General features: G+C 43.1%; 1 protein-coding gene across 1 annotated transcript in view; it reads right to left on the reverse strand.

Moving 5' to 3' along the window:
* Positions 1 to 775: 775 nt before the first annotated feature.
* LOC128743277 (uncharacterized) overlaps positions 776 to 18,122 on the reverse strand; it is a 74,627-nt gene continuing 57,280 nt past the window's right edge. Inside the window, exon 2 of the mRNA XM_053839822.1 lies at positions 776 to 5,289. Coding sequence (XP_053695797.1) covers positions 776 to 5,289 — 4,514 coding nt within the window. The remainder of the gene's footprint in view (positions 5,290 to 18,122) is intronic.

Below are 18,122 nucleotides of genomic sequence, written 5' to 3' on the forward strand. Positions count from 1 at the left end.
AAACCCCTGAGCCCCAATCAATGGTACTACATTTCATATCATTTTTGAATGGCCAATTTCAAGGAGCCGAAAGGGAAAAGGTACCAACATAAAAGTACAATTTTCAAAGATAGTCTAAATTCTCATCAATCCGTCATTCGTTATTGAGAAAAAAAATTGAAATTAGTCAACAAATATGATGACAAAATCATCGATTTACGTTCAAATTCGGAGTCCACGTACATTCTGATAGTATTCCTTATAGTGAATTGAATGTACTCTGCTGCCATTACGTCCCGATAACAAGTATATTTTTGAAGCAGCTTTAGTAAAAGCGGATGTTTAAAACAAGCTACTGCGTTAGGCAGATCAGAATTGCCTAAAGTGAACGTGAATATTTTGATAAAAAAAGCTTGTATCTCATATCTTCTCTAGCGTAGCTTATGATTCAGTATTTTGACGTTTTTCTTATGAAACAGTTATGGTTTTCTTGGCAGTATGCTAGGGTACAAAAAATCTAATAACCAACAACACAAAGGAAGAAATTTCAAATTATAATCACAAATCAGACAATGTCGAAGATCAAATCAAGTGAACCTTAGTTGAGCCATAAGTATGGAAAGTATCTACTCTATAATTACACCATTTCCTAACAATGTACACAAAGTCACACATATGACATGGCTTAATGAAGTTTTCGCGCTTCACATCGCTGCTGGAACACCCAACAACATGGGACCGCAAAAAACTATAATTCAGTTATTTACAATTATCTAGTGTGGGCGGATAAGGGATTCTACTTTCGCAGCAGAACATCGATGGCCCGTTTCCGATTGTGATTCCGGAACTCATTATCGACCCGCTTCTGCAGCAGATTGAAGATGTCAATGTACTGATTTTCGGCTGCCAAATGCAGCGCGGTATCCCCGTTGCAATCGGGACGATTGGTTTGCAGCTCGCGGATCCGAAGGATCTCCCGGATCAGCGCTGGGTTTTTCGAGAAAACCGCATAGTGCAGAATCGAGCGCTGGTTACAGTCCACGGTGTTCACGTCAATGAGCGACCGAGTCAGGCAGGTTCGTACGATGTTTAGGTGGTTATTCGAGGCGGCGGTATGCAGGATGGACTGACCGTTGGTCAGCGGGATGGTCGGGTCTGCTCCGTGTTTCAGTAAAAGCCAGAAAATTTGCTCGTTTCCCGTTTGTGCGCAGATGTGAATGGCCGTGAATCCTTCCTGGTTTTGGCCGTTCAGATGGAAGCCGTTGTCTTGGTGCAGTTTGATGAAATAGCTCACCATCGGTTCGGATTCCTTTAGGGTGGCTATGTGGAGGGAGGTGTTTTGACCCGCTTGCGGGGATAGAATGTAACCGGTGATGTTTGGGAAGTTGTTGACGAAGTACTTTACGATGTCGAGATGATCGAACAGCGTCGCTGTTGAGATTACATTCTGACCTTGCTTGTTTGAGTGGCTTACGTCTGCTCCGAATTGGAGTAGATTTTCAATAACTGTCATGTTCGCACCAATTATGGCTTCGAAAATTGGAGTCGATCCGGTTGGATCTTCGTCGTTGGCATCGCAGATGCCTTCCTGTAGGAGGTATTGTAGAATACGAAGGAAGCCTGCTCGTGCCGCCGAATGCAGTAAATTTTTGTGAGGTTGTTTCACTAACGGTCGCAGTAGGGAGATGTCCGCTCCACTTTCCAACAATAAGTTCATCAACGGAAGATTTGCTTTGCCAACGGCAATCATTAGGACTGAATTTAGAAGTTCTACCGAAGGTGGTCTGGCACACGATACTAGAGTTTCGGCAATTCTCAAATGTTGATTCATTACAGCCAGATGCAGCGGAGAAAGATTGTTGGAGTTGTAGAGATTGGGATTAGCTCCGTGTTTTAGCAAAATGCGAACCGTTTGTAAGGAGTTAGCTAAACAAGCCGAGTGTAGAGGAGTATTCATGAATCTTGGAGTTTGAATGTCCACTTCAATGAACCGCAGTAAAGAGGGTATTCTTTGTTCGTTTTTAGTGCAGTGTAGAGGCGTTAGTGAATCGCAGTATAGATTTTCTGCAGTGCGATCCATTTTGTACTGTACATTGGAATTTTTAAGCAAATATAGAATTTCCAAGGAGTGTATCGTTTCCGGCAACAGAACAATCTGATCCGGCTGAGCACGTTTCAGTAATAATCTAACTATTCGCAAGTTTCCCCTTACGAGGGCCAAATCTAGAGGTGTTTTTCCCAATTGATTTGCTACTTCAATTTTTGCGCCATATTTTAGTAACAATCTAATCATCTTTACATCACAAATTTCAACGGCCAAATGCAGAGGTGTATTCCCGGCTGCATCCAACGAGTTGGGATTCCCATGGTTGGCTAGCAGGAGTTGAACAACGTCCTGGTAACCTTTTCGGCTGGAAATGTGAAGAGCCGTGAAACCGTAGCAATCTTTTTGATTGACGTTGACCATCGCGTTGGGATCGTTTGCGACTAGGGAATTCAATACCTGCACTCGCCTGAAGCCAGCGGCTACCGGATAGAATTCGGAGTAATCCACACAATTCAGCATGAACTCAACAATTTCATCCCTGTCATCGTCGCAGTACTGCAGAAAGAGATTGATGCAACTCTTTGTTATTTTCTCGCTCAGTAGATCATTATTTTTGAGAAAAATAATTGCTTCATGATCATTGTTCAGGAAAAGCCACCTATATTGGCTGAGATCACTTGTGAACCATCTTGCTCCGGCGTTGGTTAAGGTTTTGATCATCTCCAGGTTACTCAGCTTGCAGGCAACCTCCAGCGGGGTAAGATTGTAGACGTCCCGTTGATTGAGGTCATTGCATTGGTCGAGCAGTAAATTCAGCAGCTCCACATTTCCCGACATAACAGCGTAGTGCAGAATTTCGGCATTGCCATCCGAATTGACATCATAATCGGGACGATTTTCCAGGAAACTGGTGAACAGTTGATCAAAACCAAAGATCATCGAACTTGAATCAATCTGATCCAATCCGAAATCGGAAACCATTTTCAGTACGACATCCTCTTCATCGCTTAGCAGAGCCAGTTCCATGCAGAAACGTACCCTCAAACTGCCATCCGTGAGAAGTTCATGAAATTTTACACTACCCGAAGCTACCTCGAGATCCTCCATCAAGTAGGATAGGATTTTCAACAGCTCATCGGTGTTTTCCAGATCAAGCAAGTGACCCAACAGCAGGCAACTCTGTGTTCGCACCAGCTGATCAAGCATTCCCCGGTTCAGATGATCCCGCCCGATCAGGTACTGACTCTTCCTGACGGTGTCGCGTATTTCATCGCAACTTTGAAAACGAAACCCATCCAAAACGTCCGCCTGCTGGCGCACACAACCGAGCCGCTCGGCGAAGCTCCAACTTCGCCGTTCGTAAATTTCTGTGATAATATTCTTGGAAAGTTTAATTATACTAAGTGCATTTTGAACTATCGTTTTCGGACCGATGTTCGGTATAAGGACTTCGTACAGTACGCTACCGTGGGTCAGGTAGTTGCGCAGGTTCCTTCCCGTCAGCACGGGAACATGGTTCCGAAGGCTTTCGGCGTTGTTTAGTAGCTTCGGCGAAAGGGCCCAAGTTGCCTCCAGCATTGCCATTTCGAAGGCGATCTCTTCGATGCGATCGAATGCCCGAATGTTCATGTTTGCATCCAGGAATAGGCTCTGCAGTTGATGGATTTTTTCCTCCGAAACTTGCTGACGGACAAGTTCGTTTCGTTTGGCTCGGTGTTTTATCGTTTGGGGGTTAGCTGGATCCGAAGAAAGCTGATTTTTGGACCATTCGTCGTCTAGATCGGGGAGTGTGCAATTGATTTGAAGTGGGAATTCAAATTCGGAAACTTGATGGCTTACGGAGTGATTATCGATGGCATACAGGATTCTACTGACTAGAAGCGTAAGCCTAGATTGCATTTTTTCGTTACTAATCGTGCTTACATTTTCGTGTAGAAAACTTAGAAAGTTTGATTTCAAATAAGTGAGAAGCAAATCGTCGACTTGATGATTAAATTTTACCGTTCGCAGGTGGGACCGAAGAAGATGGCGAATTTTATCAAAGTTATTGTTTGATTTGATCTTTGAAATAACGCAATCAGCTACGAGAATTGTATTGCAGAATTGCTGATGCACGTTTCTGTAACCATCGATCTCCTTATGAAGACGAGATTTAATCCCTTTCACATAATCGCTATCTTTTAAACCCCACACACTTTGTTCTTCGTCTATTGTGTCCAGAATGGACTTAATCTCTAGCAAAAGAAACGGTGCGAATTCCAGATCTTTCACGAAGTCACTCGAATTGTGACGAAGAATGTACGCATAGTAGGATTTAATTTCTTCAAGACATTTACAGTTATATAAGCGATTCATTAGCGACTTCATGGTTAAAATGTAGTTCAAGTTTCGAACGTACAATAAGAGATTCCTTAAAATCCTAAGATTACAGTGCAACTCTGTGTAGTCAATTTCCCCGCTTGTGACATCTAGCAATGAAGAGAAATCCCCATAGCAATGTGACAAGTAGTGACGAATTTTTGTGTCTCCCAAAAGATATTTTGGAGTTAGAACATTCAGTATGCTAACGAAATATTTTCCAATATGTGGGGTATCTTTACTATTTCTAATGGTTTCTTCCAGCACCTGAACGACTCGTTTCATAGCTAAAACATCCACTTCCCTACCGGCATTGAACTTCATATCAACAACGGAGTTGACATAGCTCAGCGCACGATTAATCGTATGAAGTTCCTTCATTCTACTGTAATTTTTAGCAAGCTTCCGGAACACTTTCCGATTTCGATCGGACACCTTTAGTGGCCTACTCCGAGAACAGTGAAAGTCGAAACCATACTCACGAGCTTTCGAGCAAAGCCCACGGCATGCGTCATCCGTCAGCAGATGTTCTCGCCGAATTCGCTGCAGTTGATGGAATAGATTTTGTGCTGTCAGATGATCGTACGCTGGCTTTCGACTGCACCAAACTTCGTGTAGTCGAGCTCGATAGCCGGTCGTGTTCTGTCCGCCCAGGGTAACCACATAATAGCAGAACATCAACTCCTGGTTCAGCTCTGATGACCACCGGAATCGGGAATGCGCACTGCTGGAACCGATGGATGACGAAGTGGCAGCTGCAAATGATGGAGAATAGCACCGCAATGTAAGGACCTTCTTCAGCTCACTGGCGACAGCCCGCAGATAGACTAGCAGCTGAAGTTTGTCTATCAACAACTTGTAGATGTCATAATGTGGAGGGTTTTTCCAAATGTGCAGAAATATTCCTGAAAGGTAAACAAAAGTAATTTTCCGTTAGTTTCATTAAAACAACATTAAAATTAAAATTTAATTGTTTTGTAAAACATTTAATTTCTTCTCAGGATTAGAAATCATCTAAGCTTCAGTGCATCAAATTCCATTTTAGGGACCATTTATCACCATGTAAACATCTGCTCATCAACTAAAATTATAGGAAACGCTAACTTCTTCACTAAACATGCGGAAAATGATTCCACAAATCGCACACCGAAGCTGCATCCCTCTATAGGTACGGTACTAGCCCACCAAGAAACGGAACGAAAAAGGTTCCGAGATGCCTTTACCAGCTGCTTACCGTACATCCTTCACACAGTTCCGAATCCAAACTATGCGAATCATTTCTCCGAAGCAAACTTCAGTGGACAGAGCACAGTAGTGGCGAACTAGCTTCTCTTGAGTACATTTTCCATCCCAGGACGTAGCTAGGTTTCATTTTAAGTTCGCCCAAAATTATATCAAACTGAAAGGTTTCGTTCAACGCCGATTTCACAAATGACCCTTTCGAAAAACCTGGGGTTTATCAAATGGACATTCCCAGCTATAGATGAACCAGCACGACCGGCACACCCTGATCCACTGCCTGTGCCGAGCCCGAGATCCGACGAAAAAGCAACGAAAAATAATTTAAAATTTTGTCGATTAAAGCCACCCACCTGTGCCCAGCACCTGGGTTACCTCCACTCACCCCACATCCATTCGAGGAGGAAAAGCTCCATCCCAAGAGCTGCTGCAAATGTATTTCATTTTCTTTCTCACTTCCCCCCTGCCCCGCCCCAACCACCGCACGCTTCCAGCTAAATTTTAGCAATTTTTTCCTACTACTTTTTACCTACTTTTGCGGAATGCTTTCCAGCTTTTCCTTCCGTTTCCTTTTCCAAGCCGAAAAAATCGAGTCAAGAACGATGATGATTCGTTTGCAATTTGCAAAAGTTTACATTCGGCTTGCTTGGATCGTTCGTTCGTTCGTTCGTTGCTGTTTCGCATTTTTGCTGCGTACTATTTTTAAAATTTAATTTGGCCAACCAACCCCATGCCAACCAAAGCAACCACCCACCCACCCGGGAGATTTAATTTTTCTGTGTAGGAGAGGAAACACTGACCGTACGTAGGTACCTACCTACTGAATGCGAAGGTGCTTTTCTTCGGCAGTTTGTGAGCCGGACGGAAAAAGATGTAATAAAGCAAAGCACTGACTGTCAAAGCGTACGGAAGTATTCAAGAGCGCAAGCTGACAACGTCAATATTATTGTGCTGATGGTGAAGCTTTGGATGGAAATTACATTTCTGATGTGATGATGACAAACGTGCAGAACGTTATTCTTTTGCTTTTTCCATGCCGTCATCATGATTGATCAGTCTGTGATTATTCGAAAGATGATGATAAGCATATCTTTTATTGTTATGTTCAGATCATGGGCGTAGCGACGGGGGGGGGTTTTGGGGGTTCAAACCCCCCCAAGAGAAAATTTGTTATACACTTTCAAGCTTGAAATTTCACAGCCAGCTGTTGTTTAAAGCACAGGAAAATGTACGGGGCTGATTGTACGATCCCCGTCGGCGTCGTGAACTGGGAACTCGGTGGTTCGTGCTGTTTTAAGCCCCATTTGATTCGATCTTGGGTTACTCGTCGCCCATTTTTCAGGCATGTCTGAAGTCGCAGTTTTTTACTTAAAAAATAAAAAAATCGCTATAGACCTGGACGCGCCATCTCGCACGTTGAAACTCTCTGTGCCGGTGTCGATGGAGTTGTTGTATAGAACCGTTTTCCTTACGACGTGACTGGTTCACTGTAGTTTACCGACTTTCGCCAAATGTGCAGGGGATGTTGCCCTTGATTCATGTACCTCTGCTACTCTTCGCTTTCAGCTTGTACTTCGTCAAATGTCATCCGCGAAGGCGCGTAAGTCCTCCGTGAGCATGGCCTATCCGGTCTAATAGGGGGTTTGTATATTGTCAGGTTCCTAAGGTGGCTTATGCCTCTTAATCGCAGCGTTTGGCGAAGCTCAAAGTAGGCCCGTTGCACCTGTTTTGCAATAGTAGTGCGCTTTACATGAGCATAGCTAAATTTCTTGACAAGAGATGCGTATCTCCTAGTGAAATTTGGTCTGCTAATTCCGGGAAGGTTATCGGTTTCATAAACTATATTATACCTGACTGGGAACGTGCAGGAGCAAATGACTAGTTCTCTATAAATGGCAATTGGCTTGCATGGCACGTACGGTAAACAGGGATATACTACAAATGTTCAAATTAATGAACAAAGTAGTCAAATCCCCTTCAAAAAAAAAAGGCCCGTTACGCTTGAATGTCCTTATTTGTCTTGTTGTCCGCGGCTACCAGCTATCCCACATACACGAACTCATCTACCACTTCTGGTTCGTCACCGTCAACAATTACCGTCCGCGAAAAAAGAAAAAAGCAAAGCCGTGGGCTTAAACCGTCATTAGACATTACCCTTCTTTATCGACAGACTTCGCAGCCGGCTGTTAGAGTACAGGAAAATTACGGGGCCAGTGTAATGATCCTACTGACTCTATCTAGCAAGCACCGCCTAGTCGAGATTCGAACATACGACGACTAGCTTGTTAGACCAGCATCGTACCTCGAAGCTAACTGGGCGGTAGCACGTTCGTCATTTGGTCCGCGTTAAATCAGACCAGACCGAATCGCAAAATTTAAAAGAATGAGTTAACAGCAGTTGACAGCAAACGATCAAGAATTTTCTAAGCTGCATTTTACTCTAATAAGACTACATAAATGTTGCTAACAGCCAGTGTTATGAGATGATTTCGAACAATTAATAGCTACAAACCATACAGAGCAGTAAATTTTGAACGCGTTTTTCTCGAAATGAGATTTTTGTTACTTGGCTCGGTCTGACTTAACAACGACCAATTATTGAGTTATTATCATTCATGTATTTGGTCTTCGGCGCGTTGATTTAAAGCCCAATCCTGCTAGGCTCCGCCTTCAGTCTAGCACAGATGGCCTTCGTCGTGGCAAAGTTTCTATCGCCGGATTAGCCACCTGGCAAAGTCATCTGCTTAGCTACATTTACTGAGAATCAAACCACTCTTTTTGAAATTTAAGCGTCGGATCACCTTAAGAGCATTGTTGAGAATCATACAGGATAAGTTGTTCTTAAGCACCCTCGCTGCGTCTCGAAGAGACTCAGTTCTATGGACTTTAACAGCCTCTCCCAGCCGAGATTCGAACATACAACGTACCTCAATGCCTGCTGGGAAGCCATAAATTTAACTCTGTTATTTCAATTTGATTTTTTGTTTGATGAGCAAAGCAAAATCGTGGGATTAAACGTCCTTTCTAAGACTTGACCCTTCTTCATCGACAGACTTCGCAGTCGGCTACTAGAGTACAGGACAGTTACGACGGGGCTAGTGTAAAAATCCTACTGACTCTATCTTGCAGCATCGTCTAGCCGAGATTCGAACATGCGACGACTGGCTTGTTAGACCAGCATCGTACCTCGAAACCAACTAAGCGGCATTTGTCTGAAGAAGAACACTCAATTTGAACCACAATAGTTTTTAACTGAAAATAATTCTCCATTTCCTGAATAAGCTGCTTACGGTTAGGCTATGTCAGATTTGTTCTTGTAAAACCCCCCCCAAGGAACTTTTCTGGCTACGCCCGTGGTTCAGATCATATTATTTTTTCAGAAATTTTTACCATGATTCTTTCTGATATAGGGAATGGATAACGAGGAGTGAAATATAAGAGATAAAAAGACATAAAACAGACAATAATTGGTATAAAATCGATTTTTACGCTACTTGAATCTAAGACTATTTTGGCAAAGGAGCACTTAAACAATTAAATTCATTATTCATAAATGTTTCACAGCGAGACGATCCTTGACCGTGAATGTTTCCAGCCACCGTAAAAAGCAAGCAAAAATCAAATCCATCTAGGTTTTATAGTTTTCTTAGGTCTACTGAACGGGCACAGGACTCGAGACAAACGGAAGTATTTTCATTCCGCACTACTCACCTCTCACTACACACTTCTGACTACTTCCTTTACACTGCTCACTTATCGTATCTCACTATTCACTTCTCACCAATCAACACTCATTACTCACTTCTCGTTACTCACTACTCACTAATCAGTTGTCATTAATTGCTTCTCACTGCTCACGAGTGAGCCGTCAGCTTTGTTTCATCTCTCTTTTTCTGCCGGAGTCACGGAGTCACGGAGCAAATCATTTCAGTTCATATAGGGTTTATTGCTAATTCGGATCATAGTATGGAAAACCACTTCAATTTTCTTCATTTCTTAGATAGATTTGACCAATAATTCACAAGTTCTTGTGCTAATTTGGCTTGAACACCCTTACCTTCCGATCCGTTCACTTTACTTTCACTAAAAAACGATTCTTCGCCTTCTTATTCAGCATAGTGCCAGGGTGGCTCGTGCTATTTCAAGCACTCGTCTCCATTCAACTCGGTCTTGGGCAAATCGCTTTCGACCTAGTCGAGCCCTCGTGCACGCTGGGCCCTTCTGTTTCTGGTGCCGGTGGGGCTGTTGAAGAGGACTGTTTTCGTCGCACTGTCGTCCGGCATCCTTACGACGTGTCCGGCCCACCGTAGCCTGCGAACATCCGCTATATGTACGATGGGAGTCTCCCCAAGCAGTGCCTGAAGCTCGTGATTCTTACGCCTCCGCCACTCTCCGCTTTCAGTTTGTACTCCGCCAAATATCGTCCGCAGCACTTTCCGCTCGAACACGGCAAGGGCGCGTATGTCCTCCTTGAGCAGCGTCACGGCTTCAAATCCATAAAGAACTAACGGTGTAATAAGGGTTTTGTACATTGTTAGCTTTGTGCGGCGGCGTATGCTTCCTGATCGTAGCGTTTTACGAAGGGCAAAGTAGGCCCGATTTACCGCTTGGATGCGCCGCTGGGTCTCCTTACTAGTGTTGTTGTCCGCGGTCACCAACGATCCCAAATACACGAACTCCTCTACCACTTCTAGTTCGTCGCCGTCAACGGTTACCGTCCGTGGAGCGTTTGTTTCCTTTCATGTATTTGGTCTTCAACGCATTTATTTTTAGCCCAATTCTCTTATTTAGACTCCGCTTTCAATCTGGCGTAGATTGCCTCCGCCGTTGCAAAGTTCCGGGCTATGATATCGAAGTCATCTGCAAAGCCCAGAAGTTGGCTACCCTTGATAAAAATCGTGCCTCTCGTCTCGATGCCCGCTCGTCGGATCACCCCCTCAATAGCGATGTTAAACAGCATGCAGGACAAACCGTCACCTTGTCTCAACCCTCGCCGCGTCTCGAAGGGGCTCGAGAGTGTCCCAGAGATGCGTACGAAACACATCACTCGATCCAATGTAACTCTGGTCAGTCGCGTCAGTTTGTCCGGAAAACCGTGTTCGTGCATTATCTGTCATAGCTTGTCTCGATCGGCTGTATCGTATGCTGCTTTGAAAACAATAAAGATGTGATGCGTGGGCACGTTGTTCTCCCGAAATTTCTGCAAGATCTGTCGGATAGTAAAAATTTGGTCCGTAGTTGCGCGAGCCGCGATGAAACCCGCCTGATAATTCCCTACGAAACCTTGTGCTATCGGTGACAACTGGCGTAACAGGATCTGGGAGAGTACCTTGTAGGCGGTGTTTACCAGCGTAATACCACGATAGTTGCAGCAGTCTAGCCGATCACCCTTTTTGTAGATGGGACAAACCACTCCCTCCATTCATTCCTCCGGTAGCTTTTCCTTCTCCCAAATTCTAGAAATGACCCAGTGTAGAGCCTTTGCTAGCGTTTCTCCGTCATGTACATGAAGCTCTGCCGATAGGCGGTCCTTTCCAGCTGCTTTATTGGTCTTCAGCAGCCCGATTTCTCGTTTGACTTCTTGGAGATCAGCTGCTAGGACATTACTATCTTCCATGGGCGCTCCTTCTGCGACTTCGCCATTGAGGTGTTCATCGAAGAACTGCTTCCATCTGTCGACCATCTCGCGCTTGTCTGTGATTAAATTCCCTCCCTCGTCCCTACACATATCACGTTTCAGTGTGTAGCCCTAAAGAGTTTGGTTCAACTTCTCATAAAACTTGCGCGTGTCATTAGCTCGGAATAGTTGTTATAGCGATTATTATACGCATTTCGTTGAAATGACGCAACTAACTTTATTTCTTAAATTCGTCGTGCCGGTTTAAAATCCGTCCATCAAAATTTTCATCGTCCGAACGAAAAATCACAACAATGTTTATGAAATTAGCGCGCATGTATTTGTATCAGACGGCACTAAAAATGTCATTCTGCAGAAATTTCTGCTGGTCACGCGATTTTTCGCGCCTGCAGAATAACGACAAAAGGTAGAAAATTTTGCTGCTAGGAAATCTTTAATGAAAAAAAGCATTTAAATACGTCTCAGCTCACTTTTATTGAACGCGCATGATGGGCAACAAATGTTAGGAAACAACAAATTTCACATTGTGTGTCATAAAAAAAGCTGAAATTTTTAATAATTATTTGCATTGGATAGAGCGGAAATAGGCATTATCTCCAGCGTGCGAAGAGAAGATTGTCTCTGCTTGTAACTGTGCTTCTTCTGCGCAAGATGAGTGGTCATAAGAGAAAACAATATTCAGGCATCATTCGGAGAAAGAACAATCGGTAGAACAGAAAACGAAAGCCCTTGGTCGTTGTGAGATGCAGATTGCTCTGTTTCTGTATGCCTAAGATGAGCAAAATCAAGCCTGCTGCTCACTAGCTGCTGGTCATTTCTCAGTACACACTTCTTACTACATATTTTTCACTTCCTGCTACTCGCATCTTGTTGCTCATTTGTCATGTCTTAATTTTTACTGTGCAACTAACTCTATTCATTTCGCACTACTTCCATCTCAATGCTCATTTGTCACTTTTTATGATACTGTGAATACAGATCGGACTCGATTACCCGGGTGAAATTTTTTTTATTTAAATAGATTTTTTGAAATGTGTTTATGTTCAAAACGTGTAACATAATAAATTTTTTTTAACCCGAATAATCGAGTCCGACCTGTATTCATTATTCACTTTTCATTCTTTTTGTAATTTCTTCAGAGTCGTCGTCGTCGTCGTCGTAACCAGCATAAAGCCCAGGGGACTCGTACTGTTTCAAGCAGTCATATTCCCCATCCAACTGGATTTTGGGCCACTCGTCGCCAACTTCCTGGGAAATTGGTTTCTGGCTATTATTTCAAAGTCATTTGCGAAGCCTAGCAGTTGGCTACTCGAGGGACTCGAGAATGTTCCCGAGATGCGCACGAAACACAACACTCGATCCAATGTCACTCCGATCAGTCGCGTCAGTTCAACCGGAAAACCGTGTTAGGGCATTGTAGCATCCTGGTATTTATACCATATTAGAGGATTTGCCTGTAATGTGTAATGTGTGTCGTTTACACATTACTTAGGTAGTTGCCGGTAGCGTGTAACAGGACACAGGGAAAGAGTCAGAGTGAGTTTACATCTTCCCGCGTTAAATAGAGGAGTTAGACAGTTAGTCGTCTGATGGTGAACAAGCAGGATATCACAGGCATTATCTGTCATTGATGGTCTCGATCGACTGTATCGTATGCTGCTTTGAAGTCAATGACGATGTGACGCGTAAACACGTTGTACTCCCAAGATTATTGCAAGATCTGTCTCATGGTAAAAATTTAGTTCGCAATAACGCGAGCACTAATGAAGCCCGCTTGATAATTTCGCACGAAAGCATGCGCTCCGTAATTGCTTGAACACACCAGATCAAACGCTGTTGTAAGCCGCTCCTAACCTAACCGATGCTCAAGGCTGACAAGGCTATTCCCCGTTGCTACACTTAGCATCCGCACGAGTGCCTCGTTCCCTGTCGGTATACGACTGTAGTTTCCACCGGGGTTGGTATCCCGATCTTCGCTCAGATTGCTCGTATTCCGGCCACGAGGAGATAGCGATAGGAATAGCTGCATAAAAGACTAAGAACCATTGTGGAGTCTATTTTATACCTGCAGAGGCACGATATTAAGCACTGCCCAGCCGTTGATCAACTAAATACTATTAAAATAACGAAGAATCAGAAAACATTGTCGAAAAAATTGCCATTTTTTTATTGCTTAACCCATTGTTACTCATGCTGTTGTATTTTGTGCAACGCATGTTGAACGATAACTTCATCTAGGCATATCTCTAGATTCTAGCAATAAAGAAGTTTACTGCAGTTTTTTGCAATGTTGATGAGTAAACCTAGATCTTTCGATCGGGTGACAAAGTTACATGTGTTTAGTCACCAGGCGGTGTTAGCATTCGAGTGAATTCTGTTCTATGCTATCATGTCTGTTTATCGAGTTGAAGCGAGTAACGAAAGGATAAACTTTTCCTGAAAACCATGTTGACTGCCATGTATGGGCAAGGTTATAAGCTCTGAATTTTAAGACAGGCTAGCAATTTTGCGCATTGACTTTTGGCCAAAGTACCAGATGATCAACAGCAACTTTTGCGTTGATTGGATGGCACAATCAAGAATTATAATTTTTTCTTTTGCAAAATTTTTGCAAAAACATAAAAAAAAATTCATTCATTCATATGTGTATGGTTTGAGGACCAAAGAGAGCCTTTTATGATGTATTTTTTTTTCGAAAATTGAAACTTTTAAGCATAAAATATCAAAAATACATAAAAGCTTAATTTTTCGTTTTTGGGATGCAGTTTTTAAAAGAAATAAAGGTGCAATAGTCCTATGGAGACGCGTGTTACTTTGTATAATAAACCTCCAAGCAAATGATGCCGAAGATCACCTTTCCCAGTTCAAGCAAACCACATTTCCCAGTTCGTGTCTACATCCGTTGAAATCTCCAAATCAGTTGACCCCTCCTGACGATGGATGGAGTGAAATATTGTTGAATAATATGTCAGTCCCATAGCAAAGTATTTTCCCGCATCCGCATAACACGCCTGTTTTCTGCGTAGAAAAAAAAACTCACTTCCGTTGCACACAGTCGGTCGTTTGCGGCACAATCGATCCAATCGCACTCTCCCTTACATTTCCCCCCAGTCCGTTTTTCCTCTTACTCATATTTCAATGAACACGCTGAAAGCCCAGCTAACTGCTGTGCAGCTAATGCTGCAGGAAGACTCACTGCTATTTTTTTTAAACAGTAAAACACGGTAGTTCGAAAGAGAGAGCCTACAACGAATAAAAAAACCGCCCATTTTCCCCACCTTTATTTTTTTCCTTTATATAACTCGGCACAATTTTTTTCCTAGTTCTCCCTCATGTCCATCGTTCCTGGATCGTTTCCACCCGTGGTTGTTGTATTGTGGGGAAATTTTTTTCCCCGTACCCAAGCAAATCGAGTAAAGAGTAAAGAGCCTTTGTCCTGCCGGGGCGCGCGCGGATCCTCTCGGTGTTTACTCTCACCGTCACAGTCGCAACGTCCCGTGATTGCGGAGGAGATAGGTTTTTTTTCTTTGTTCCGAACTCTGTCGAAGCCTACCCGCCCCGCCCGTTGCGCTAGGCTGACCATCACGCACCTTGTTGAAAAGTTTGTGCGGCGGCGGTAGAATGCAGGCACGGACGCACGCATGCACGCACCCAGCATGAACGAACACCCACGCAGTTGCAACATCCGGTAGCGTTCAGGTGCATATGTATGAAAGTATGATTTGTTTATGTGGAAAATTTTCCATATTGGCTCATATCAGCCTGAGCCGAGCGAGAGCATTCCACGCGGGTACTTCGTATTTAGTGGTGAAGTAGTCAATTATTGCTGGTGTCATAATTGATGGTTTCAGGGGAAAAATTACTACATATTCGATAGCAACATAGTCTGCGCTGTAAAGTTACCGTTTCATTTCCGGCAAAAAAAAAGTTTTCCAGCATAAAACTCCCAAGTAACATTTTTGTTGTACAATAGCTTATCAAGCACTTGTTCCACGGGAATTAGCAGTACAATAGTTGAATAAGCTATTCCTAAACAAAAATGTTTGTTGGGTTGTCACAGGTAAATTAAATGAGGTATGGAAATTGTTGTTCTCTACTTAAGACCCAGACAACACTCATGAATTACGTTGAAACTATGTTTATTCGAGACAAGATTTTAATACCAATTGGTTGGACAATATTTACGAAATATCTGAGTGCATTTTGGTCTCAATAAAACGCTTTTAAATTTGAGTTATAGGCGCGAGAAATGATAAGGTTGCTGCGGCTATTTTAGGACTGCGACACTATTGTAGTGTCTGTGTGGTTTGAATTTCCAGCAGGCCGAACGCACCTGTATGGTACGAACCCTAACAGTTATAAAGCAATCCCCGAATAACTCAATGGGTAGTACTGCGCGTGCGCCCACCATAATTTCTTAGTTGCTCAATTAGCAATAAAGCTGATTTTTCGCATATTGTTGGGGCTTATCAAAAGCTTATTGTCTATCAGCTATATATATTTGAAAAAACCTGACTAATCGCGATGACCAAACAGCACCACCCAGGGGTCTATTCGGTAAACTGCAGCAGCAGACCAAAGCGGAGTCAGATGGTTTATGTGTTGGTGGTATTCAAGTAATGCCAACATACCGGCAATATAATTATCATGAATTTTTACTCAAATTGTAGAAGAGTAATTTGCAGTAATATAACTGATGCACCTCAGTTTGTTTAGGCTGGAACTGACAACAAGATGAATTGTCAGCTACTGAATGAAAATTGATTCATAATTTCATATCAGAGGAGAGTTTTTGTGTTCCTTCTTGTGTCAAGAAAAAGAATTATTCTGTGATACTCTATTAACAGCTGTTTAATTTCTAGAATAAGTAGGGCTGGTACCGAAAGGCCGAAACACAAATGGCCGAATCACGAATGCCCGAAATCCAAATGGCCGAAATCCAAATGGCCGAATTCGAACAACAGTCACAGAAGGCCGAATCACGAAAGGCCAAATCGCGAATGGCCGAACCGCGAATGGTCGAATCGCGAATGGCCGAATCGCGAATGGCCGAATCACGAAAGACCGAATCACGAATGGCCGAATCACGAAAGACCGAATTTTCCCGAAATGCCCAGATCAACAACATTTTTATTGCTCATGTTGTGAGACCTTACACATTTTGAATAAATTTTTTCATTTATTTCTCTCCGAGAATTTGAAACATCCCCCTGAAAAACCTTTAAAATTTTCCCCTCTATTGCTTTGTATTCCACTCGCAGCTCTGTGATGATTCGCGTCATTGATAGGTGAAAGAGAAAAGCTTTTCGTAAAATTCTGTACCTCAGTTTCAGAAAAACAAGACATACTCTGCGTCTTATTTTTTATTTTGGTAGATAGAGTATAGATGATTGAAGATTCTTTGTTCCCCTAAACGCCCCTAAACGAATTATTTACGTTTAATATATTTAATATAGGGTGCGAGGCCTATTGATCGTGTCAGTAGCAAATGTTTCTTAGATGATTCAGAGTGAGACGGCCGCAGACTGCGAGTGTGCGCCGGTGACCCGCCGTCGGAAAGGTGTGGGGTGCAGCCCCTCAGCAGAAACCACTACTATTTAGGTGCATGCATTTTCCTAAGTTTACTGACTAGTAGGGATTATTCCTTAGTTAAGTCCGAACGAGCGGCAGCGTGAAAGGACAGCATATACCCAACATTTGTGCAGGGTAAAGGCCGTGATTATTTTCGGCCAAATATGACGTTCGGCCATTCGTGTTTCAGGCTTTTGTTATTCGGCCATTCGTGATTCGGCCGTTCGTGATTCGGCCGTTCGTGATTCGGCCGTTCGTGATTCGGCCATTAGATATATTATGCCATTTGTTGTTTCGGCCATTTGTGACCATCATCGAGAGCGGATACACGTATTGCGGAGATTCCACCTTTTTAGACTCCCACGCGAAAATTATGAGTGTGCGTAATTTCTTCGTGTCCCACACATGCTTACAATTTAGCAATTTGAACCATCAGTTTTTTTGTTATTGCCTTCCCAGTGCACCACTCCTTGCTGGACAAGCACATTTTCAATGTATTTGGTAAGTATAATTTTCTTTTTTTTCGGGTTATCCAGCTGGTCACTTAATAGTGCATAAAACTCTGCGCCGGGCCATTTTGTGATGTCAACAAAGTGTCAGGGAGACCTCAAACACCAGTTCTACCTAATGAGACAGGCAATGTCGCCCACTAAAACACAGGTAGAGCCAACAACAGGCCGACACGCCTATGCCCGCAGGCGGAGGCGTTCCCACCCTACGCGGACTCCACGAACTGACTCGGAAATCTCTCTGCTAACGGCCGGAATGTCATTTTAAATATGATGATGATGATATTGTGTCGCCAGCACTAAATTCGACTTCCGAAAAAACGGCAAACGATTTTTCTTCCTTACCGTACATTAAACCTAGTATCGGAAGCAGTGCACTGTATAGCAAATGAGACGTGCTACACAGCGCACTATTTCCGAAGTCCAATTTAGTGCTGGATACACAATAATAATAGTAATAATTATGATGATGATGATGATGATAATGATGATTTTCCAATTTTCCAATACAAACAACCACAAATGAATCAATAGGAGGACAATTCTCGGACCATCAGTAATTATCAACTTATAAGGATTCGATCCATGGAACAAATTTCAACTTTCATCCCCCTGGCATTTATGCACTGTCCTAAGCTAAGTCTACAAAGTAAATTGAGCGCCGCACGACCTGGGCGTTTGCGGTAGTCGACAGAAGCTTTAAAGCATAGAGTCGCACCCGCCACCCCATCCTCAAGACCACAGAGCTAGCGCGCAATATTTATAACGGAAATCCGTTACT

The sequence above is a fragment of the Sabethes cyaneus genome, chromosome 3, assembly GCF_943734655.1.
Source record: "Sabethes cyaneus chromosome 3, idSabCyanKW18_F2, whole genome shotgun sequence".
NCBI lineage: Eukaryota > Metazoa > Arthropoda > Insecta > Diptera > Culicidae > Sabethes > Sabethes cyaneus.